General features: G+C 43.7%; 1 protein-coding gene across 1 annotated transcript; it reads right to left on the reverse strand.

Annotated features, from left to right (window-relative positions):
• Window positions 1-1,221: 1,221 nt before the first annotated feature.
• On the reverse strand, window positions 1,222-25,179 carry LOC146073363 (extracellular calcium-sensing receptor-like). The gene is made up of 6 exons (XM_083180540.1): window positions 25,169-25,179; window positions 22,584-22,875; window positions 17,305-17,691; window positions 10,840-11,067; window positions 5,145-5,268; window positions 1,222-2,147 (listed from the first exon to the last, which is right to left on the reverse strand). The coding sequence occupies exons 1-6, from the start codon at window positions 25,177-25,179 to the stop codon at window positions 1,222-1,224; spliced, it is 1,968 nt and encodes a 655-aa protein (XP_083036666.1).

Consider the following 25,179-nt stretch of genomic DNA (forward strand, 5'->3'; position numbering starts at 1 on the left):
GAAGGCCGAACAAATGCACCTTCTGACATTATACTATTATACTATGGGTGCAGTACACACAAACAATGAATAAAGAAGAGAAAAATTGATTTTGATTTTTTTACTTTAATTAAGTTAATCTGTTTTTAATGTGGAGCTAACAGCTGCGTGAAGGCCGAACAAACGCACCTTCTGACATTATACTATGGGTGCAGTAGACAAAAACAATGAATAAAGAAGAGAAAAATAGATTTGGTTGCCCCCTGGAAAGGGGTGCAACACTCCTGCATTGCTGTCCACCTCCCGCAAACCACCCCTCGGCAGGGGATCCACGGGTTAAATTAAATCTTAGCCCCACCCCCCGCCGTGCAATAAATTAAATACCGGCATTGCATGGCAGGGCTAAAATGCCTCTTTCGCTCTAGACACTCCCCCAATAGAGCATTGCTTCCTGGCCCCCACTGCTACGCAGAGCTGTGTGCAGCAGGAAGCGTGACTTTGAAATGGTGCTCAATTCTCGGGAAGCCGAGCTTTCATAGACTCGGGCATCTCGCGAGAATCCGATGTCAGATTCCCGCCATCAGGTTTCCGAACAAAGCCGGAAACTCGCCAGCGCGGCTCGCTGGGCATCGGGCCGGCTATGTTTGGAGCGGTTTGGATACCACAGAATGTGAACTGCTCATCTCTAATGCTTACACATTCTCTCGCAAGCGCCTGCACAGGGGAGAAATCATTGGATGGTTGCACACATCTAATGACTTCTGCTCTGTTTGCAGTGGGGAAAGTAGCCCCGAACGTACTTCTGAGTATTTGCAGTGCAGGTGCTGACATCATGTGAGCATCCGCCCACCCAGAGCATGCCGGGGAACATCTATGTTTCATGGGGCAGGTCCATTGTTTCTATGGGCGCACTCACTGTTCTTGTCCACCCCCTGTATGCCCTCTGGCTGCCAATCAGTATGCGAGTGCCCCGGCAAGTGAAAATCTCACATACATATTATTGCGCATGCGCAATCCTAACCATCGAGGAATCTTAAAAAGTTTTACATTGGTAATATTTTATCTGACAATATTTTTTTACAATTATATAGTCTGGATTTCAGAAACTTCTGAACTTTGAGATTCATACTTTTTTAAATTCCATGTCCATATATTGAATTGGTATTTGACCCAGGAACGTTAACATTCTTCTACAAAATCTACTTAATATGTAGTAAGGCATATCTACATATGCATTATTTTCTAATTCTTGTTTCTACTGGACTGATCTTGGTCTCTTCTCATGAGATGTTCCCTGGAGTTCATGTCAGGCCTGTACACTATGATGAAACATTTCGGCAGGAACATGCAGATCACCAGAGCCCAACTGGATGCCAAGATGGCAAATATCTCCATGGCCACGGTGTATTTGCCCTGAGCACTGAGGGAGGCCGGGACAAAGGAGACCCAGACACTGATGAAGGCCAGCATGCTGAAGGTAATATACTGGGCCTCATTGAAGCAGTCAGGGAGTCTCCGAGCCAGGAAGGCAACAATGAAGCTAATGGTGGCCAGAAGGAACAGATAACCCAACATGGTCCAGAAGGCAATGGTGGAGCCCTCATTACACTCAACAATAATGACTCCAGGTTTGGATAGAATGTTGTACTGTGGGAAAGGAGCGGCAAGTGACAGCCAAGTGATACACAGGATGAACTGTAAGAGGAAACCAGTAAAATTGATCATGTAGGACACCTGAGGTGTGGTCCATCTCCTCAGCCTACTGCCGGGTCTGGTGGCCATGAAAGCAAGGACCACCATGATAGTTTTTGCCAAAATACAAGATATGCAAAGTGAAAATACCAGGCCAAATGCAGCTTGGCGTAGCAGACAGGTCTCATGTTGGGGATAACCAATGAAAACTAAAGAGCAGAGGAAACACAAGAACAGGGACACCAGCAGAAGGCAACTTAGAGAGTAATTGTTGGCTTTAACTATTGGTGTGTCCTTATAGTAGATAAACAGGCTTAAGACTAAAAATGGAATGGCCGAGGACAGTATGCTTGTCGCTGCCAGTGCTGTTCCTAATGGATCTTCATAGCTCAGGAACTCTACTGGCTTCTCTAGACATTCGGTTTTCTGGAGATTAGGCCACCGGTCCCATGGACATTTCAAGCAATCAATGGTATCTAAGAGATAGAATAACTAAGTTATTTCATTTTTATTTATAAGTTTTGTAGGTAAACCAACCCAAGAGAGTTATTATACATTAAAATACTGTGGGATTTTTGTGTATTTATGCTAGACTTTTTACTTGTTCACCTTGTCAATGGACAATTGATTTTTACTTTTATATCCATTCTCCATGTCTATTTTTTTTAAATAAAAACATCATAAGATCTACCAGAACAACAAAATGATTACAGTAATTCTAATGTCTGTAATATCTCAGGACATACACTATCATTCAATAGCTTTGGGTCACTTAGAAATGTCCTTATCTTTGAAAGAAAGCCACTGTTTTTTTTCCAATGAAGATAGCATTTAATTATTCAGAAATACACACTATACATTGTTAATAGGGCTAATGACTATACTAGCTGCAAATGTCTGGTTTTTAATGGAAAATCTACATAAGTATATAGAGGCCTATTTCTAGCAACCATCACTAATGTTCTAATGGTACACTGTGTTTGCTAATCATGTTAGAAGACTAATGGATGATTAGAAAACCATTGAAAACCTGAAAATGGGTCTGCTCATTAGAGAAGTTATAAAACTGACCTTCCATTGAGCTAGTTGAGTATCTGGAGCACCACATTTGTGGGTTTGATTGGTCAGAAAATCAGAACTTTCATGTTAAACTTGACAGCTAATTCTTTTAAATGAATGCTATTCAATGCGAGAAATTGCCAAAACACTGAACATTTCCTACAACGGTGTGTACTACTCCCTTCAGAGAACAGCACAAGCAGGCTCTAACCAGAGTTGAGAGAGAAGTGGGAGGCAGCGGTGCACAATTGACTAAGATTTCTCAAACTAGTAGTCTCTAGTTTGAGAAATAGACACCTCACAGGTCCAAAATTGGCATATTATTAAATGGTACTTGCAAAACGCCAGTGTCAACGTCTACAGGTGATTCTGGGATGCTGGTCTTGGCAGAGTGGCAAAGAAAAATACATATCTGAGACTGGCAAATAAAAGGAAAAGATTAATTTGGTCAAAAGAACACAGACAATGGACAGTGAAAGATTGGATAAAAAGTGATATGGACAGACAAATTAAAGTTTGAGGTGTTTGGATCACACAGAAGAACATTTGTGATATGCAGAACAAGTGAGAAGGTGCTGGAAGAGTGCCTGATGCCATCTGTCCAGCATGGTGGAGGTAATGTGGCAGTCTGGGGCTGCTTTAGTGCTGGTCAAGTGGAAGATTTGTGCAAGGTAAAGGGAGTTTGAATAAGGAATGCTATCATTCCATTTTGCAACGCCATGCCATACCCCGTGGACAGCATTTGATTGGAGCCAATTTCCTTCTCCAACAGGACAATGACCCAAAACACACCTCCAAATTATGCAAGATCTATTTAGGGAAGAAGCAGGCAGCTGGTATTCTGTCTGTAATGGAGTAACCAGTGCAGTCAGCAGATCCAGAGCCTGCCCTAGGCATAGGCAAACTAGGCAAATGCCTAGGGCATTTGGAATGCCTAGGGGCACCAGCAGCTTCTGCTGATTAAAATGATATGCAGCATGCAAATAAGATGAATTTTCAGCAAAAAAGGCACCCAACATTAGCAGAACTGGCCAGGAGCCGCATGGCCTATTGAGGCAAGATGTATCCAAGCAGAGGCAGAGGTCACAGTGTTAGCGGCTGTGCGAGTGCTGTCTGCGGGTGGGTTGGTTGTGCAATAGTGTTCGGCATATGTGTAAGGGGCATTATGTGTGTCATGTATAAATGCATTAGTAATGTGCGACATATGTGTAACAGGCATTACAGTATGTGTGTCATGTGTATAAGGGCATTAATAATGTGCAACATATGTGTAAGGGGCATTATGTTTGTCATGTGTATAAGGGCATTAATAATGTGCAACATATGTGTAAGGGGCATTATGTGTGACATTATGTGTATGAAGGGCATTAATAAAGGTTGGCATAATGTGTAAGGGGCATTATGGTTATAAGGACATTAATAATGTGTGTCATGTGTAAGGGGCATTACTATGTGGTATTATCAGGGGTGCCGAGAGAAAGGGGTAAGGGGTACAAATGACCCAGGCCAAAGTCTGATGGAAGGGCTCTGTGGGGGCCCCGGGCCCCCTCCCCTTAAGTGACAGCAGCAGCTGCAGCTCTTCTCCTCTGCCCAGCACACACTGCTTTGTGCTGGGTTGCAGTGTGGAGATGGAGGTGCTTAAAATACAATATTTTCTCAGGATTTTTTTTTAAGGGTATAATGTGAATAATGTGAGGAGTAATGTATTTAAGGTAAAGTGGTACTACTGTGTGATGTAACGTGAATAAGGGACACCATCGCATGATATAATGTGAATAAAGTTACACTACTGTGTGGCATAATTTGAATTGGGGGTACTATTGTGTGGCCATGCCCCATCCCAGCAAGAACACACCCCTGTTTGGGCTGCACACCGAATGTGTGCACTGTTTCTATTTAAAATATTGCGGGTAGGAGCACCAAAATGATGACTGCTATGATGAGGGTTTATGGTGCTGGGAAAGGGGAGCAGGGTCAGAGGTGGAACTAGTAGCGGTGCTAGGGGGCACGAGCCAAAATCTTGCCTAGGGCGTCATTTAGGCTAAGGCCGGCTCTGACCAGATCTCAACCGAATTGAGCTGTTGTCTGAGCAGTGCTCATCAAGCCAATCCAACTTGTGGGAGGAGCTTCAGGAAGCGAGGAAATTTCTTCAGATGACCTCAACAAATTACCAGCTATAATGCCAAAGGTCTGCAATGCTGTAATTGATGCAAAAGGAGCATTCTTTGTGGAAAGCAAAGTTTAAAGGCCAAAATTATTATTTTCAATGAAAATCATTATTTCTAACCTATCCAATGTCTTCGGTTTTATTCAACTTAGTTGATAAACAAAAGCCAGTTTTCATTTAAAACACAAAATTGTGTGAGTGACCCCAAACTTATGAACGGCAGTGTATCAGCAGGACCATCACTCACCCGTCTGGTTAGATATTTCTCCTTGTAGACAGGGGACGCATTCAAAGCAGCAGACAGGTTGTCCTCTTATAGCGGCCGTCCTGGTACCTGGGGGACAGCTCTCACTGCAGACCGAGCGAGGGGTCTGGGGATAGGACTTAATGGTTAAAATAATAATAATAATAATCATAATCTGTATATTATTTCTAAAGGGTGATTTTTCGTGATGGTTTCTTTTTCTCCCTTCATACTTAACCAAAATGTATAAATGAGGTACCATTTGAAAGATTACATTCCCTTCTGACAAAATGATCATTTACAATTGCACATTGTATTGGTTATTTACAAAGTAAACAAAATATCTTGTTTACACGCTCAACTTTTCCACTGCACTGTATCCTATCAGTGTATGAAAAACATGGGGGATTCCAGGCGCTAATAAGATGAGCGGCACTGGTATATTACTGTTATTGCTGCTACCAGACCGCTGTGCAGTCAGTGCCAGTGCAAGCCATTTCACCACCCCAGGCAAAATGAGGGGGGGGAATGCGGGTGCCGCTCACCTGGGAGGGGGTGTGTGGCTGACCCGCCACCCACCTGCTCCAGCGCCCAGTCCACTGATTCACAGTGCGGGCAGTCGCCCAGCCGCTCAATTGCTCCACAGGTGTGTGTGTGCTCCGTTCATCTGCTCCAGCGCTGCACGGTGCGTTGGATGCCGGCACAGTTCACCTGCTCCACGGTGGGTGGGGGTGCGGCAGACCCGCCTCTCACCTGCTCCAGCGCCTGGTTGGGGGAGGGGGGTGTTGCTGCACCTGCACCAGCTCCACTGGGATGGGGGTAATGTGGGAGCTGTTGACAGGCTCCAGCACACGCCACGCAGGGGAGGTGGGTGAGTCAGGGCGTGCTGGTGTGAGGATGATCTCACTTCATGCTGCCTTTCAGTGGCCCTTCAGTTAGGCAATTGCCTAAAGCTGCCTAGTGGTGGCGCCAGCCCTGTGTGCAGTCACTGCCCCCCAACACCGAAAACAGAGCCCACTCAGCTACTTCTTCCTTCATACTTAACCAAAATCAATAACTTAAGTACCATTTGAAATATGCTAAACTTTCACACAGGCTACCTAGTAATAATAATCATTATTATCATTGTTGTTGTTATTATTATTAATATTATTTATAAGCCACCACAAGGGCATCGTCATACTGCCATACATGGGGATGAAACATATAGGGGGGAATTTACTATACTATGAATGGCTACAAATGCCCATATTCGTAGACATTCGTATCTGTATACAGCTGTAAATTTGTATTTCCGAATTATAAAGGCCGTATACGGCTGTTTGTATTCTTTTTCTAGGCGTTTTTGGGTTCTTATTTGGGAATACGAAGGCATACACCATTGAAAGAATATGAATGGAATTCACCATTTGTTCGAATGGCGATTCCAAACTTACTACCAGGCAGTATATAACAGACGACCGGTAATTCACCCCAAAATACGCCTGGGAAATACTCCTCATTTTCCAGGTATATTTGGCTGAAGCCTGCACCGATCAGTCAAATCCACGCAGGCTTCTAAGTGTAAAAACAGAAAAAAAGAAAAGAAACGGAGTGGGGTTCCCCCGCCCAGCAATTACCAGCCTCCTGCTCATTAAGCCTGGTTGTAAAAATACGGCTGGCAAAGAAGTTGGGGGCCCCCCGTATTTCTAAAACCAGCATCAGGCTCACGGTCAGTCCTGGTCCCCAAAATATGGGGGACAAAATGACTAGGGGTCCCCCATATTTTGACTTCCAGCACCGGGCCCAAACAGCCAGCAGGGTAATGCCACAACTTGGAGAAACTTTCAATACAAGTTCCCCTGGCTAAAGCATTAATCTCTGACTGGTCAGCCTGGGCAGGGACCCCAGGGGAGTGGGTACCCCCCCAATAAAGGGGTCCCCCCTAACCAGGGCACCCCCTGCCCGGGCTGAAGCCCAGAGCTGTCCCCGGTGCCCGTGGGCAGTGGGCACTGGGCTGATAGCCAGAATTGTGTAGAAATAGATCAAGAAACTATTAATAACTATTAAGTTTAAGCTGTGGAAATACAAGTTTCAGCAAGCCTCCCATCATGATGGGAAATGACCACAGACACCCAGGTGAAACTTTAACATGAGATGCCTATGGAGCTGTGAAGAGCCAATGGAGCCTGCTGCTGATTGGCTGGTGGAGGAGCTGTTGTCTGATGTCACTGGCCAATCCTCCAGTTTGGGGGAGGAGTCCATATTCATACCCTCCAACATTTGAAGATAAGAAATCGGTACACATTCAGAAAGAAGGCGTGACCATTAACAAAGGGGCATGGTCATGGGCTCTTTGCGCTCGCCACGCTTCAGGCTTGGTGGCTCGCTGTGCTCGCCACACTTTAAAAAGTCAACTCCACACTGACGTGGATAGTGTGGTATGAAAAGGTCGGGAGGACGCGTAACATGTCCGCTCGCCACGCTTCAGCTTTGGGCTGGAGTGGATAGTGGTGGTTTCAAATGTAGACATTTGCCAGTAAGTAAGATGGAGCACTGGCAAATGCCTCCTTTATTGTCCAGGAGACGCACGCGCTACCGCACGATGCCGCAATACTTACTGAGACGCTCAAGCGTCTCAGACGCTCCTGCATCTAAGACAGATGGCGTGCCTCTCATACAACTCTGGCGCCCACATGATCCCCTCTCTGCCGGCGTCTGCCAGCAGAGAGGGGATCATACGGGCGCCGGCGCTGTATGAGAGACGCTCACTATGCTTGCCAGGGACACTGGGGACAGAGTAGCAGCTCCTGGGGACAGTATGGTGACTAGATGCCTGACGGGGACACTACGCTGACTACGCAGGGCTGCCGCGTAGTCACTACACTGACTACACTAGGCGCCGTTGGGCTATGCTGACAACGTAGCTTAGCCTACGCTGAAAATGTAGTGTAGCCGGGCGCCGTGATACTACACAAGTACCGGGCTGGTTATACCCGAGAAGGGGGGCGCTCGGGGCGGGCGGAGCGGGTCCCTACGCAATTTTTAAAATGTATTTATTATTTTATTCTTTTTACACAGGGCAGCATTGCACTGAACTGACTGATCCATTAAATGCTGCCGCTTCGTACATATTTGGTGGCTGTGAATATGGCCACCAAATACCAATATGAATGGATAAGACATCGGAAAATATGATTTGGGTGAATAAGGCAGATTAGTAAATTTGCCCTGTACACGATTTGTATTTTCACCGGAATTTGGCTGATCCCGATCGTATCCATTTGTACCCGGGATCACCTGTATCTTGGGATGTTAGTATATTTTCCGCAGGACAATTTATTTGTGTATCGGTTAATACAGGCAAGCAGAACTTAAATGCAGACAAATTAAATGAAGTATTACAAATAATCTCTCAAAATAAGTATTAATAAATAAAACATAAATTGTACCAGTTCACTTACATTGCATGATTAATGAAGTCAGCGATAATATATAAAAAAAACTAGTAACTGGAAATAATAAAAAAAAACCTCTGTCAGGTAGATGTATGAAGCAGTGATAAGGGAGGAGAAGTGATAACGTGCCTGGTACTTTATCACCGGCCAATCAGCTTCCGACTGTTAAGTTACAGGTGGGTTTAAAAAAGGACAGTCAGGAACTGATTGGCCTTTGATAAAGTACCAGGAACTTTATCACTTCTCCTCCCTTATCCCTGCTTCATACATCCACCCCTCAATGTGCTTCTTGTGTGCTGCTTGAACCTATATTAATAAGCATTTGGTCAGGAAAGTTACAAATTGTGTGACTGTAACTGATTCCATTTTTATGTATATTTTATCAATATTGGGAATACTAAGCAATGTGTTCAGATAGCTGAATCTGTTTTAATGCCTTTACACCATACTACACTGTGTCTGATTTGTTTTTCATTAGTCATACTGTTTATTATGAGGATACATATGGTAGGTGGGCAGTTGGGATCCCGATTCTGAGAAGGCAGTCAGGATTTAAGGGCTCCGTAGCACAGTCAAGATTGCAACTGCATTGTCCTAAATGGTTCAGCATTATGGAGGTGTTTCCCATTGGCCGGTGCTCTGAGTAGGACAGCAGAAGTAGCTGCTCAACTTCAACTGTTTTCCCATCCATGATGCAGACATGAGTCCAGTCTTGATCCTCTCAGTTCGATTGCTGTTAGTTACAGGTTATGGGCTTTGCATCCTGTGTCTGACCATGGGATGCGGTTACGATTTTGCAGGGCCGCCACTAGTAATGTTGGGGCCTGGGACTGACCTTCAGCCTGGGCCCCCAGTGGCACCCCCCCCTTGCACGCGCCGGCAAACCCCCCCCTCGAGCGCCGGCACCCCCCCAATTACTTACCAGCGGTGGTGTTGGCGGCGCAGCAGCATCTTCTCCCGGGACTCGGGGTTCGGAGCACTCACTGCACAGTGCAGCCTGCAGAGCGCAGAGCCCTTCTGTATCCTAGGCTCGTCGCGGAGTCATGACGGATAAAATCCCGACAGATCGTGATGGTAAGTACTGTGGTTAGGGTTATGCACTAGGGGAAAGGATAGTCTGGAAGGGGAGTGGGGGAGGGAGTTTATGCTGCAAAGGCATAGTTAAGGTTTGGTATACAAGTAGGGTTAAGAAACTTGCTGGCATCATAGTGTGCATTGATATACACATGAGGCAAACTATAGACAGGGCTGGTTCTACCATTAGGTCTATGAGGAAGACATCCTTATTGTACTTAATGCAAGTTGTGTATGTGGGATTTCTAAGATGCAGCCTCCACATTTTTTACTTGAGGGTCTAGGGCAGGGTTTCTCAAACTATTTTGCTCTGGGACCCCATCAGACAATAAAAATAATTACAGGACCCCAGCGAGTTACTGTATAAGGTCATCACATCACATGTGTAGGCAGTAGACAGCACATACATGGAAGCATTGTGGAGGCACAAAGTGATGTGCGGAGTCTAAAATAACAGACAACTCAACAGATGTTTCAGACTCCTTGAATCAATGACTGAGATTAGAAAAGTCATCAGCCTGATAGTCAGCAACATGGAGTCGCGACCCCATGCTGAGAAGGTCGGGACCCACTTTGGGGTCAGGTCCCACAGTTTGGGAACCGCTGGTCTAGGGTGTAGTTTTGCCTACACCGGCTCTGAGTATAGAGGTTTTATGTTCTGCACTTAATCACTAGTAAAACTAAAGGCTTATCACCAAGAGGAATAGGAAATCAGCAGTGAAATGTGGGTACCGGATGGCCAACATCAGAATCACAATTGATAAAATCCCCACAGTCGGAATCATGACTTTCTGGTGCTATTCTCTCTCGTCCACGACCCCCATAGAGGGAGAATAGAACCTGCGAGACAATGGCTAAAGTCATCAAATGGCTAATGTCATGTAAAGAAGGCATAAGTAATCGGGAGGTAGGGTCTGAAAGCTAAGCATTTTTGGAGCTTCGTACATTTAGCAGTGTAGCATCCCCACTGATATGAATGAGGACTGCCTTTACAATTGAAATAAAGGGAACGCAAAAGATATTGCAGGTACCGGATGATGTCCTTAGAAAACGGCTGTTAAATGAGAGCCAGGTGCTGTAGCAGAACACGTCTTACTTTGTATTGCTAATGAGTTTTACATTTGTCTTTACATTCACTGTTATAGAGCATAAGATGACAATCTGATGACATCTATACAAGATCTCACCTCTCTTTCTCCCAGTGACCACAGCAACCGACTTGCATTGATGTTGAGATAATGTCCGGAAGATGTGACAGTGTCATAACTGCCGACCACGACCTGTTGTATAGTCCCTTCTTGGGTCAGCTGCCAGTTCACAATGTCGTAGACGGCAGGGAGACCTCCGTTAGCATCAAAGTGAATGTCACTCCCGCTGCTCAGTGTAACCCTCACATTCCTGATATAGTGCAGGAGCTAGAATGGAGATATGTATTTAATGATTTATTCATTTTAATCTGAATACATTTTGAAAATATTTGTGTAACAATCTCTATCTGTGGAAGGAATCTTAAAATGCCATTATGCCCAAATCCATTTTTGGTTAATTTATGCAATTCAAATTTAATTAAAGTATTTGGGTGAAATTTTTTTTTAAATTTAATATATGTGTTTTTTTTCAATGAAAGTGGCCTCAGATGGCCCCAGAACACCTTTTTTCTACTCCTGTTTTGGGTTTTGGTTTAATTCATTTGTAACTAAACAAAATTCTTAATCTTTTTATCTTATTTTACATCGAACAGCCTTCTATATGGTTCTACTAATGAATTTGTCTCTTTGCTTGTTCGCTTTTTGGACAGAATTTGAACAACCTCAGTGTGAATAATGCAAATTGTCTAATGTAATTATGTGAATCTCAGGTGTGCGCGTGAAGATGAAGTGTGCCAGTTTAACTAGCCTTCTCCAAGATATGGTTTTCTTCTGAATTGGACAAAAGGGAAAATTTTCCAGAATCAAAGATGGCGGTGGTGGCATCTAAAAAACGAGATGCAGTCCAATGGCATTGATTTGGACTGCACTACAGTGCAGTCCAAATCGAGTGGACTGGTGAGTACAGCCCCACCTTCGAAACGTCACCCATACCAACAAAAGGACTGACCGATACAAAGCAAATTGTTGGTTCACCAAAAACCCTTTATATTGTTGGATCCACAAAAGGGCACTACCGGAGGCATTCTAGGAACGGATCTCACCTTTGTCTCCAAAGAGAAATACGGCACCATATAGACTGACCTATTATTGCAATTCCCTCTTATATTGACATAAGCATTTATTCATATTTTATTGTTGTTTTTGTGCATTATTTTTTACAGATTTTTATAATGTGTACCATAAATTGTTTTTATGATTAGAAAAATATTGGCACCTATTTACATTTTTTAAGTAGGAATTTCTTTTATGAGCACAGTGTACGTCCCCTCTTTGTTTTGTTTTTGCATACGGGTATGACAACCCGTTTTTAGTACATAGCAGCTTGGCCAGACAACCCATTCATTGCACCCCCTTGTGATAACTTGTTATCTCCACCCTGATACACAGTATAGATCTGTTTCCAACCGCTTCTATATGACTGTCCTGTACAAGAATTAGATCCCCAGGAGAACTTTAATGCCTAGAGGAGACCTTCTTTTTTAACAATACATGCCTCTTACCATATAGCCTCAAAAGTCTCAAAGTGAAATCTAGACCATCAGGAATTTTTTCATTGATGAGTGCGATATAAATCCGCCATATGTATATTAATAAGTGCCCTATGAATTTACTAATTCACTTTTTAATTTGCTCTTAAATGAATTGAATTGTCTTTTTTTAAACATTTTCATTTTATATATGTAATAATATGATGTATCAATGTATGTATTTATCAGGATTTTTTCTTAGAATCATGCTAGGATTAGAAATAAAATCATTGTGAATTTAATACTTAAAAATTGTTGTTATTTTTTATTTGAAAGAACAGCGCTCTCTTTAAGGAGTTCTTTCCAAGGTTCTTGTATTAAGTGTATTAAGGTGGGTGTTGTGGCCCCATTGTATCTCATTTGGCCCCTACTAGCATGTATTTACTCTCCCTTCCTACTCTGTCCCATACACTTAGGCGCAGAGCACTACATTGTACTCTATTCCCTAATGGTCCAAGCCGAAAAAACCCTTCAGAAAACTGGCTACATCTTAAGACAGCATCAAGCTGAATAGCCCTGAGAACATAAACCACCCATACACACAGCACATCAAAATTAAACCTAGACCAATGGAGGAAAAAAGAAACCTAATAATCATCAGCGAAGGTCAGACAAAACAAAGTGAGGCTAAAAGGCAACAAAAATGGCAAGGGGAGCAAAGGAGCACACAAGCAGCTCTGCTCAGTACTGACCTGAAAAGTAGAAATGCAAATGAAAGAAAGCCTGGTCCTGCTTGTACAGCCCTAAGATTGAAATAGGGGCATAGGCGAATCTAGGGGGTGGTCCGGGGGGTGCACCACCATTTTGTAGCTGAAGGATGGGGCTTTCCAACGAGCCCAGCCTTGTTTCTCTAGCCCCCTGGGAACCGGAGATACTGCCCAGGCAAAGCTGGAACGTTTTCCCTATAGGATAACAGGGGACCTGCTAATTCCGACCCCCACCCAGTTCAACGGCTGCCAGTTCCCCCTTCGTCATCACTGAAGCTCAAGGTTGATCTCAGTCGAACCCAAATCGCTGGGCCTTCAATCTGATACCAGGCTGGATCCATATGGGTTAATTGGTTCCAGGTATATTGAGGTTAAACCGTTTTTTTATTTCGTAAATGTAATTTCATGACTGTTTATGTTCTTTGAGGGCAGATTTCTCAGGAACCAAACAGCCCAGTTTCACGGGACCAAAATCATTTGAAGCCAACTCAAAAGTTCTTCAATATTATACTGGTCTCATGTAAATGGGTCAGTTGGTTCCGAAGATATAGCTGGTTGGTGAAAGGGGGGTAGGTGGTTGTCTCTCCCCCTCACACCAGAAAATGATCCTGGGACCATATTCTTGGGTAAATCCCTGCATTTTCTGTTGTGAAAGGGGTATTATTTCAAACAGCCGTGAACTGCAGTGCTCTGAATACAGCCGGGCAGCCCCCTGCTCTCTGCCCAGCTGTCAATGACTGTCACCCCTGCAGCTTCCGCTCCAATTCTCCGCTTTCTCCTCAGCCCGCCCCCCCTTTAATCATGTGGTGCTGGCACCCGGCGTGCTCCCGCGACATCACGCACAACAACAGCGTGCACAATATTTCAAATGTCCACTTGGCTAGAGGGGACACCAGGAGGGGAGTCTGAGCATGCTCTGCGCTGCGCTCTGCACCTCTCCCCATAGAAGCAGCTGCACCACTCTCCATCTCTCCCTGCAGCAGCAGCAGCGAAGGCTCATATAAAAATTTACAGTAAGTGGCACTTTTGGGGGCATTGCTTAAGGGACGCTACAAGTAGTGGTATGTGGGGGCATTACGCATAATGTGTGGCTTAATGTGTAAAGTGTAAGGGGCATTACGGTGTGCAGCATCATGTGTAAGGGACATTATGTGTGCAGCATCATGTGTAAGGGACATTATGTGTGCAGCATCATGTGTAATGGGTACTATGGTGTGCGGCATCATGTGTAATGGGTACTATGGTGTGCGGCATCATGTGTAATGGGTACTATGGTGTGCGGCATCATGTGTAATGGGTACTATGGTGTGCGGCATCATGTGATGTGTAATGGGTACTATGGTGCCATCAAGCAAGAACCCCCTAGCAATGAGCACTTATGTGGCAAATATGTATTGGGCACTATGGTTTGTTATATAGTATGTAATGGGCATCATGATGTGTGGCACAATGTGTAATGGGCATTATGGTGTGTGGCCTTATGTGTAATTGGCATTACGGTGTATGGTTTTATGTGTAATCGGTATTACGGAGTTTGCTAAAATGTGTAATGGGCATTACTGTGTATGGTCTAAAGTGTAATACCACACCCCCTTTTGTCATGCCATGCCTCCTTCGCATGAGACCACGCCCCCTTTTTGTCGCGCAGCTAGGCCGTGCAAAGGTCCCCCTGCTGTTGTGTCTAGATCTGGGACCACCCATTACCATAATTCTAGATTCGCCTATGAATAGGGGTGTACATATGGAAGACCAGGCTGTTATGGAGATGGAACTGAGTTCCCCTACCCTACCATTATAGGTGGTAGAACTTGGTTCCACCCTGTTCCCTCCCACTATAACTCCTGAGTTAAAGCAATAGGAAGGGAGGATTATTATTATTCCATTTGATTTAGAAGATGCCACAAGTGGTTTGTTACGCCGTACATATATCACACTTTACAACAATACATGGTACACAGAACTAAACATAACAGTAACTGAAGATGAAGGCAAGCAGAGGAGTTGTCCGCTTCCTACCAAGAGAAATTGGTCATTTATAAAGATAAATGAACACAAGTGACAAGATACAAAAAGCAAGTGACAAGAGATGCATATATAGATTGTAGGTGAGTAATAAAATGCAAGAAGAGGGCTGTGAGAACAGGAGGGAAGAGGTCCCTGCTCCAAGGAGCTTACAGTCTAGAGGGAGGTGGAACAGACAGGTGACATGAGGTGCACATAATATGTAAAGTAATTCATTATTGGAACAAAAATGAACAAGCTACTTATAGGCTAAATGGAGTTGTTATAGGGAATTCTGCTGTAGAGAAGGACTTAGGGGTCATCATAGATTAGAAATTGGGTAATAGTGCACACTGCTCAAGTGCAGCAGCAAAAGCAAACCGGACACTGGCATGAATTAAACGGGGTATGGATTTAAGGGATGCCAATGTGATAGTGCCGCTTTACAAGGCATTGGTGAGACCACACTTGGAGTATCGTGTTCAGTTCTGGGCACCGCACCTTAAAAATGACAAATGAATTGGAACAGGTACAGAGAAGGGCGACTAAGCTAGTAAAAGGTCTGGAATCACTAGAATACAAAGATAGGTTAATATGTTTTCACTGGAGAAACGGAGGCTGAGAGGTGATATGATTAGTATGTTCAAATACAGGATTGGGCATCATATGGAACTGGGAGATGATTGGTCACTAACAGGCCTATACTTTGGCCACGTGGGTATGTACTCAGGCTCAAGGAAAATAAATTCCGTACTGAATTAAGAAGAGGATTCTTCACCAAACAGACAATCCAATTGCTGCTTTCAGAATACATCATGGTATTACCTTCAACTTCTACAGAATGCCCCACCTATCACCCTATGATCAAGCTCCCAAACATTTATTTGTTCTTTTATCTACACTTCATTATCCACTCTCTCCCCCCCACCTCTCCCCTCATTCCGTACTTTGAGTCTTCCTTAAATCCTCAATATCCGCATGCTGACTGGAACTCTCCGTGGATGGGTCGGCGGCCTGGGTTAACCGTTGGGCAGGTACTTTGATTTATCACTTGGTCATCTACCATGTTAGTGTAGGACCAAGCTGTTTTTCCTTTTTTGCTTTATTATTATTTTATTTATTTTGATCACTATACTGATTAAATTCTCATTTACCAAAAAACATAGATGAAGCTTTTTATATTTTCTTGATTATATTGAGGGATGGCTCTCTACCTTATTTTTATAGTGAATTTATTGAGGAAAAAGTTGAAAATGGTTCTTGAACCTTATCTTTACTTGCATGTCATCATCCGTTGTTGGATGTATTGTATTATTATCTTTCTTTATTGAGGTTCAATAACAATATTTTTGAAAAAAAAAAAAAGGATTCTTCACCATTAGAGCAGTCAAATTCTGGAACTCATTGCCGGTGGGGTGGTTACAGCAGTAGTTTACTGTTTGTAAATTTAAATCAAAACTGCATACATTTTTGACTACTAAGAGAATCCTATAGATATGATTTACTCAAGTCAGTAGTTACAAGTTAGATGCATGATGCATGTAACCCTTGGCAATGAGCAAGAAACCCCTGGCAATGAGCATGCAGGAAAGAAAATGGATAATTAATGTTGGGGGGGGGGGGGGGGCGGGGCGCTAGAGACTTTTTTGGCTTGGGGGAGAAAAATTTTAAGTTACGCCACTGCTGTATCTATCAGATTATAGATTAATTCCACCAAAGGTAATGGTTATATTTTAGTGTAATCTACCTAAAGTAACTTCTTAAGTTTTGGGAGGAGCTATGTAGCTTTCAATACATTATTGCAAAGGATCACTGGTAAACTACTTTACCTGCCATGGATTTAAATTCAAATTATATTGACCGCTTGTATAAGATAACATTCCTCCCCTTGATGTGCAGTTCTTCATGTCCGCCAATGCTTTGGACACCACATTTACCGCAGCATAGAAACCATGGGAAAATTGTAAGTTGGTGATATAATTTAAACTGTTCTTCACACTGTCTATAGTCTCAGCTCCTGAGCACTCCTCCAATCTGGCTGCTAAAGGGCCAGTAATGTTGTTCTGATAACGGAACTTACAGTTGAAAATGTTCTCCCAATATAAGTTCACCCACGACTCTAGCAGAGTAGGACGGACCTTGTTGAGGTACTCGTCGAATCCTGGAATACCTTTATTGTTAATAAACAAACCTATGGACCCTGAAACAATCTGAGAAAAAGAAGGAGCTGAGAACAAACTAGACATTGACCAACCAGCATTGCCAACAAAATTTTTCCCTTTGATTTTCTGTTTCAACATCTCACTCATGATAGGAACCAAGTCAATGTCGGTAGAGAAGATAACGATGACCTTTACCGATGACTCTTTGATGACATTGACTATGTGGGGGGCGTTGCGGTCTGGTTGAGATAAACGGATATATTCCGTGAAGGCCACGCATGCTCCAGCCTTTATGATCTCTTCCTTGACCGGCTGAATCCCCTGTAGGCCATAATCATTGTCCACAGCCAACAGACCGACCCAGGTCCAACCAAAGTGCAAAATGAGGCTAGCCAGTCCTGGGGACTGTCCCTTATCACTGGGAATAGTCCTGAAGAATGAAGGGAACATTATTCGATTGCTTAAAAGGGAGATAGCTGAGTATGCACTGATCTAGAACAAGAAAACATATGTGTTAATCCAAATTTTTTGTGCCTACTTTAACTTTTTCCTAATTTACACTTCTTATAATTCATAAAAGACTTAATATATTTAAAACCTTACAGCAATTAGCAAGCAAATTAAGTTGGTGAGCTGGGTACCCAAGAATCAGATGGCATGTCATCAATAAACCAGTTTATGAAAGAAGTCTGGGTTCCCTTATTTATGTTCCCCTTTAACATGTAGTGCAATTAAGGGGTACAGCATGGCAGGGCGTACCTTTTAAAAAATATATTGCAAGTACGCCGTACCAATTCCCCCGACATTGCAGTCTGCTGTGTTTGCCGGCTCACCTGGCAGAACGAAGCAATGTGACAGCCGGGAAGAGAGCGGTGGGCTGCCTAGCTGTCTTCTGAGGAGGTCCACGGCTATTTGAGATATCGCGCCAGGTCCACAGCCAGTCATGAGCAGCTCCTATTGGCTGGTGACCCGGTGCAATATTTCATATATATGCTAGTGCTGGCACTGGGGGGATTGGTGACTTGTTGGGTCAGTGGGCAGTGCACGGGTGACCGGCCATGTGCATAGGAACCTCGCCCTGTGCTGTGCTGCTGCAGCTGTATTACTGCCCACACACAGTACTACTCCCTAGAATGCATTATGCAATCAATCACACGCTACCAAATATATAGCGCTCTATACAATTCAATGTGTCAGTCTATGCAAGCTGTATATTATTCAGTGCAAATCCTGATATTTATAGTGTACTATACTCTCATATATAACGTATTATCCTATGCCATGAGTTTTACGTTATGTAACACAATTCCATAGAGTGCACAGTGTTTTGTGTTTTATTCTATCCAATACACTATATAGAAAACTAATATATACATGTGTTTGTGTCTGTATATATAAATTAATGTTATTGTACTGAGGACCCGGTGTGTTATTTCAAATAGCCGTGGACCTGCTCAGAGGACAACCGGGCAGCCTACCGCTCTCGGCCCAGCTGTTACATCACTTCCATTCTGCCGAGCTCTTAGTTGTCACCATGAGCCTCACTCCCCCCATGGCAACGAGCATTAACCACCCTTGGAAGAGCATGTAATCCCCTGTGGCAATGAGCATGAAACCCCATTGGCAATGAGCATGTAATCCCCCATAGCAACAGGCATGTGGTCCCCCACAGTAATGAGCATGAAACCCATTGGTATCGAACATGAAGCCCCTGGCATTGAGAAAGAGAAACTCCTAGCAATGAGCATGTGGGTAAGTGGCACTTATGTGGCAGTATATGTAATGGGCATCACAGTGTGAGGTGTCATGTTTAATGGGCATTACAGTGTGGGGCATAATGTGTAATGGGCATTAGGGCATGCGGTATAATGTGTAAGATTCATTACGGTGTGTGGCATAATGTGGCCATTCCCCTATTGTCATGTAATCCGTCTAGTCTAGTTTCATATGACCACGCCCCCTCATGACACATGGCCATGTCCACTTTTAGTACCACTAAGAAATAATTTCTACTTGCGCCACTGCCTTTAACACTATTTGTCCATGGTACCAATCCCAACAAACCCTTTAGAGCATGGGTCTTCAACCTGTGGCCCTCCAGATGTTGTAAAACTACATGTCCCAACATGCATTGCCACATTCTTTCCTAGAAGAGAATGCCAAAACTGTCAGGGCATGCTGGGACATGTAGTTCCACAACATCTGGAGGGCCACAGGTTGAAGACCTGTGCTTTAGAGAGTTGTTCTCCTTTTTTAATGTTCATTTTAATAAATCAATTTGGAATTGAGCTGCCAAATCTTGCGATTTTTGGCCCTTCTTCATCTATTTTGATGTTTTCATACATTTGCTTAACTTCAAAGCAACTCGCAGCTCCCCGGCTCTTTATTTTAATTAGAATTTCTTTTCATGTTTATGATTCCTTCCACAAGGTTCCTTCTGATTCATAAACGAGGCCCTAATCTCATCTATCTACCACTTAATCTTACAAAATAACACTCAATAAACCCCTTTGTTATAAGTGGTAGGAACATTTTGATAAAACCAGGGGCTAAAAGTAAGGTGTCTATTAATTTATTAAGATTGTATGATGATAACAATTTAAGCTAGCTTATCAACTAAGAAAAATGACATGGACACAACTGCATTAGAAAAAGGACATAATACTTATTCATTGGAATCACCCTATTCATAAATGGATGAAAAGGAAGATGCTACAGTGAACTAGATCTTTTAAATGGTGGCAATTGAAAGCCCTGACTGGAACATTGCGATATCTGAATGTAGTCATAATCCGCGTTGAGAAGATGTCACCACCCTTTACTATGGCACACCCCTTGTCCTTTAAAAAGGTAAGTGCCCCACATTGACCACTTTTGCCACATGTGGCGCTAGCTGGTAGTTCCTCCCCGGCTACTGAATTCAAATTAAACTAGCCAATTGAAATGAGTGAACCGAATTGTATAGAGCGAAGAATTGTTTGGGTGAGTTGGTGGCAGTGTTCCCTCTAAGCTGTGCGCGTGTGCGCGCGCACACAACTCGCCGAGCCCGCGCACAGACATTACAACTGAGCGCACAAAGGTTAAAATCTTGTTTTAGTGTGCCACGAGTTTAATAAGGTTGAAAATCACTGCTATAGTCTATATGTGTGGTGTGTGAAGTCTGTAAACATTCAAATTGCTTTATTAACTCAACAGAACTCGAAACGTAGGCCTGTATACGTTATGTGACGCACAAAAATGTACATTTCCTTCCAAAGTTGCACAGCCAATATCTTTTTCTGCACAAAGCCTTCGTAAAATTAGAGGGAACATTGGTTGGTGGGCTTCCAAACTGACAAGAGGAATAATGATATTCCAATTACCCTTAAAGACACCAGCAAAGAATCAGCCCATATTCTCCCTGATAGGCTAATCCAGGGCTGGGCAACACTGGCCCTCCAGATGTTAGTGAACTACACATCCCAGCATGCCTTGCATCAGTTTCAGCATGGCCACATAGCAAAACTAATGCAAAGCATCCTGGGATGTGTAGTTCACTAACATCTGGAGGGCCGGTGTTGCCCAGCCCTGGGCTAATCCCTAGCCAACTGCAAGCCCTAAATAGATCTTCTACATTGTAACCGTTCCAGGGCTGGATAAAGGCCCCAGGTCACTTCAAATGGGAATGGGTCAAAGGCTCAACAAAACTTAGACTGACAGTCATTAGGTTGACCACTATAGGTCAACAGTCACTAGGACGACACATGCATTAGGTCAACATGGTCATTAGGTCAACAAAAGCAGAGTTTTTCATGGTTTTTTGGTGTCTAAGTCAACGTGGACACCGTATAAGTGTACGGCATTCCCTCGCATGTTATATTCTCGCTCTATGCCCACTTCTATAGTAAAGTATGAAAAAACACTTTTTTTGATAAAAACATGAAAAACTCATGTTGACAACTTTCACGCCGACCAAATGCTTGTGTCAACCCAATGACCCTGTCAATATATTGCATGTTGACCTATTTCATGCATTGACTGACAGTGGTTGACCTAATGACTATCGAACAAATGCTTGTAGACCCAGTGACCGCAACCCTTTAAGATGGAGGGAAGGGGGGCGTGCTGTATATCAGATTGTGCACACCTCCAATCAGGACCCACTCCAGGAGGGACACAATACTCTCTATCTGAACTTCCCTCTTTATATATGATTGGCGTCACCTGTGTTGACATCCAGCGCTAACTGAGGTGGTGTATGCCGCATAACTTACTATAGCTCCAAAAAGTGAAGAGCGGATTTTGCCCATAGCAACCAATCAGATTCTTTATAGTATTTTTGAGAGAGAGAATTTCATAAGAGGCTAATGTCAACGCTATCCTAATGGTAACTCTAACGCTCGCCTTAATAGCAAGTCGGGGCAGTACGGACGGTGTAGTGGTTAGCATTACTGCCTCACAGCACTGAGGTCATAGGTTCAATCCCCACCATGACTCTTACTGTGTGGAGTTTGTATATTCTCCCCATGCTTGCATGGGTTTACTCCGGGTACTCCGGTTTCCTCCCACAATCCAAAAATATACAGATAGGTTAAATGGCTTCCAACAAAAATTAACCCTAGAATGTCTGTGTGTGCGTGTACATGTGGTAGGGAATATAGATTGTAAGCTCCACTGGGGCAGGGACTGATGTGAATGTTCGAATATCCTCTGTACAGCGCTGCGGAATATGTGAGCGCTATATAAGAAACTGGTAATAAATAATAAATAAGTCTAATCCTAATGGAAACTTTAACGGTAGCCTTAGAAAATCTAATCCTTATGGTAACTCTAACTCTCACCCTAATAGAAACTCTAATTGCCAGCCTTAATAACAACTTTATTCATAATGGTAACACTAACACTAATCTTCATGGGAACTCTAATCCTAAATCTGAAGTTACGACATTGCAGAAATTCTAAAGTTGATATTTGTCTATGTCCGAAGATTGCAGGTGATAACATTAATGATGTAAATATTTTAACCCCGTGGCCTTCTCCAGCAGTGACCTTTTGCTGTCAACATTTCAAAGTTGAGATGTTATTATTTATGATCAGTTATTTATATAGCGCACACATATTCCGCAGCTCTGTACAGAGAATATTTGAACACTCACATCAATCCCTGCCCCAGTGGAGCTTACAATCTATATTCCCTACCACATGTACACGCACACACAGACATTCTAGGGTTAATTTTTGTTGGGAGCCAATTAATCTACCAGTATATTTTTGGATTGTGGGAGGAAACCGGAGTACCCAGAGGAAACCCACGCAAGTACCGGGAGAATATACAAACTCTGATACATTAAAAGACAACATAGTGACGGCATACCTACAGTACATGAAACATCAAATCTTCTTACCTGAGGATATCTGAAGACTCCCAATATATTTGCCACCAAAATTGAGTTTGCAGAAAAGGAAGATCCTATAACCGCACTGAAGGCAGATCGCCCACGGCACCGGTAGTTGGGGATGGCCGTGCTGGTCTCGGATAACAAATTTAAAGCTCCTTGTATCTCAAAATGAGGCAGATTACATGTCTTATACACCTGCAGCCCTAGCGTCATGTTACCGAGAACATTGGGATCCATGTTGATCTCTTCCACGGCAAACATTATGGCTAGAAGTTGTAGGTAGGAATTCAACCTGAATCTTCAAGACAGACATAAATAAACGATAGTGGAAGAAAATTGAGTTAATTACAGAGAACAAGGTACAGTATGAAAAGTGTGACTATATAGAAACAAGGGGTGACATTCTATGGGCTGAGAGAAAAGCACATATATTTTTCGCACTCCACATCGCCGCTCTTCGCACTTTCAGAAATCGCATTTTTTAGTCATAATTCGCATATTTAATGGGATGCGCATTAGAGGGTAAAAAGTGCGATTGAGTGCGATAATGGGCGAATTTTCGGCATGAAAATGTGCGAATTTGAGCTTATGTGCGATTTTGGGTTTGTATTAAAAAAAAAAAAAAAAATTGCATGAGGTCCCCCCTCCTGAGCATAACCAGCCCCGGGCTCATTGAGCCGGACCTGGTTCCAAAAATACGGGGGACAAAAAGTGTAGGGGTCCCCCGTATTTCTGAAACCAGCCCGGACTCTTGGACCGGTCCTGGTTCCAAAAATACGGGGGACAAAAAATCTGGGGGTCCCCCGTATTTTGAAACCAGCACCGGGCTCCAACAGCCCGCAGTGTCATGCCACAGCCGGGGGACACTTTTTACATAAGGTCCCCCGGCCGTACCATGAGCACCGTGGCTGGTCAGCCTTGGACGGGGTACCTGGAGGAGTGGGGACCCCCCCAATAAAGGGGTCCCCCCCCCAAGGCTTCACCCGTCCAGGGCTGATGCCCGGGGCTGTCACCGGCGTCCCTGGCCAGTGGACGCCGGCCTGATGGTGTAAAATCTTTCAATCCTAACATTGCTTTATACAGGAGAACTACAAGTCCCAGCAGACCTCCCCCGCAGGCTGGGACTTGGAGAACCACAAGTCCCAGCATGCGGGGCATTAATGGGCCCGCTGGGACTTGTAGTCCACCTGTAAAAAGAATGTTAAAAGAAACCACACACACAGAAAAGTAAAACTTTATTACATACACACACACACACACACACCTCACTTTTACAACCACATACTCACCGATCCAGGATCCAGCGCTGGTCTCCCTTCTGCTGCAGAGCCGGCTACCCCTGCACTGATACCGGGGACAACCGGCTGTCTCCGAAGCAGCTAACAGCTTCTGTTGCGTTGTCCCAGTGCGACACAGGCTGACAGTTGCATATCATGTCCCCAGTAGTGCTGTTACATATCATGTCCTCAGTAGTGCTGTTACATATCATGTCCTCAGTAGTGGGGGGAGCCATACTAACTGCGTGCAGTTATACACAGCATAGCCGTACTCACTGCGTGCAGTTATACACAGCATATCCATACTCACAGTGTGCAGTTATACACAGCATAGCCATACTCACTGTGTGCAGTTATACACAGCATAGCCATACTCACTGTGTGCAGTTATACACAGCATAGCCATACTCACTGCGTGCAGTTATACACAGCATAGCCATACTCACTGCGTGCAGTTATACACAGCATAGCCATACTCACTGTGTGCAGTTATACACAGCATAGCCATACTCACTGTGTGCAGTTATACACAGCATAGCCATACTCACTGCGTGCAGTTATACACAGCATAGCCATACTCACTGTGTGCAGTTATACACAGCATAGCCGTACTCACTGTGTGCAGTTATACACAGCATATCCATACTCACTGTGTGCAGTTAATTCTGGGAGGTCTCTCCGTGAACAGATTTTTTGGGTAACCTTTATTAATGAAAATAGGTAACAAGACTCCAATCATGATGTCTCCAGGAATAGTTAACCCCTCAATTGCTGGGACGTCCAGTGTGCATCTCTGATCCACCGAACAAATCATTTTAAGAAGAATGCACATTGCCATGCTCCATATTGTTGCTGAGAAACTTCTCATGTTACATACATTTGGTGATAACCGTCCTGTAGACAAGGATGACGACATTGTCACATGTGACACCATACTGGTCATGGTGCCTGGAGCAAGGTTATGTTTTTATAGTAATGCCCCACACACATTATGCAACACACCAGATTATGCCACACATCAAATTGCCCTACAAACCGTAATGCCCATTTCATATTATGCCACATAAACTGTAAGCCCCATTACACATTGTGCCATGCATACCGTAATGCTCACTCACATTATGCCATTAATACTTTATTTAGCCTTTATATTGTTGAGACCTGAGTGCATGATTTTAAATTTTTGGCAATAAACTGTAGTTGCCAGGCTGTTGGCCATTTCTACCTGGATTTATTATACCTGGTTAATCTACCTGGATTATCAGCCATTTGATTTACCCCTCCTGGTGTATCTACCCTGTTGTATCTACCTACCTTTGTATCAT

Source organism: Crinia signifera, chromosome 4 (assembly GCF_055691185.1).
Source record: "Crinia signifera chromosome 4, ASM5569118v1, whole genome shotgun sequence".
NCBI lineage: Eukaryota > Metazoa > Chordata > Amphibia > Anura > Myobatrachidae > Crinia > Crinia signifera.

Bases quoted from the DNA above. Each gene is read 5' to 3' on its own strand.
- LOC146073363 (XM_083180540.1), bottom strand. The intron at 17,692-22,583 runs GTAAGAAGATTT...TTCTTGTTCTAG, and splicing joins GAGTCTTCAGATATCCTCAG to ATCAGTGCATACTCAGCTAT. The intron at 5,269-10,839 runs GTGAGATCTTGT...TCCTATCCCCAG, and splicing joins GGTCACTGGGAGAAAGAGAG to ACCCCTCGCTCGGTCTGCAG.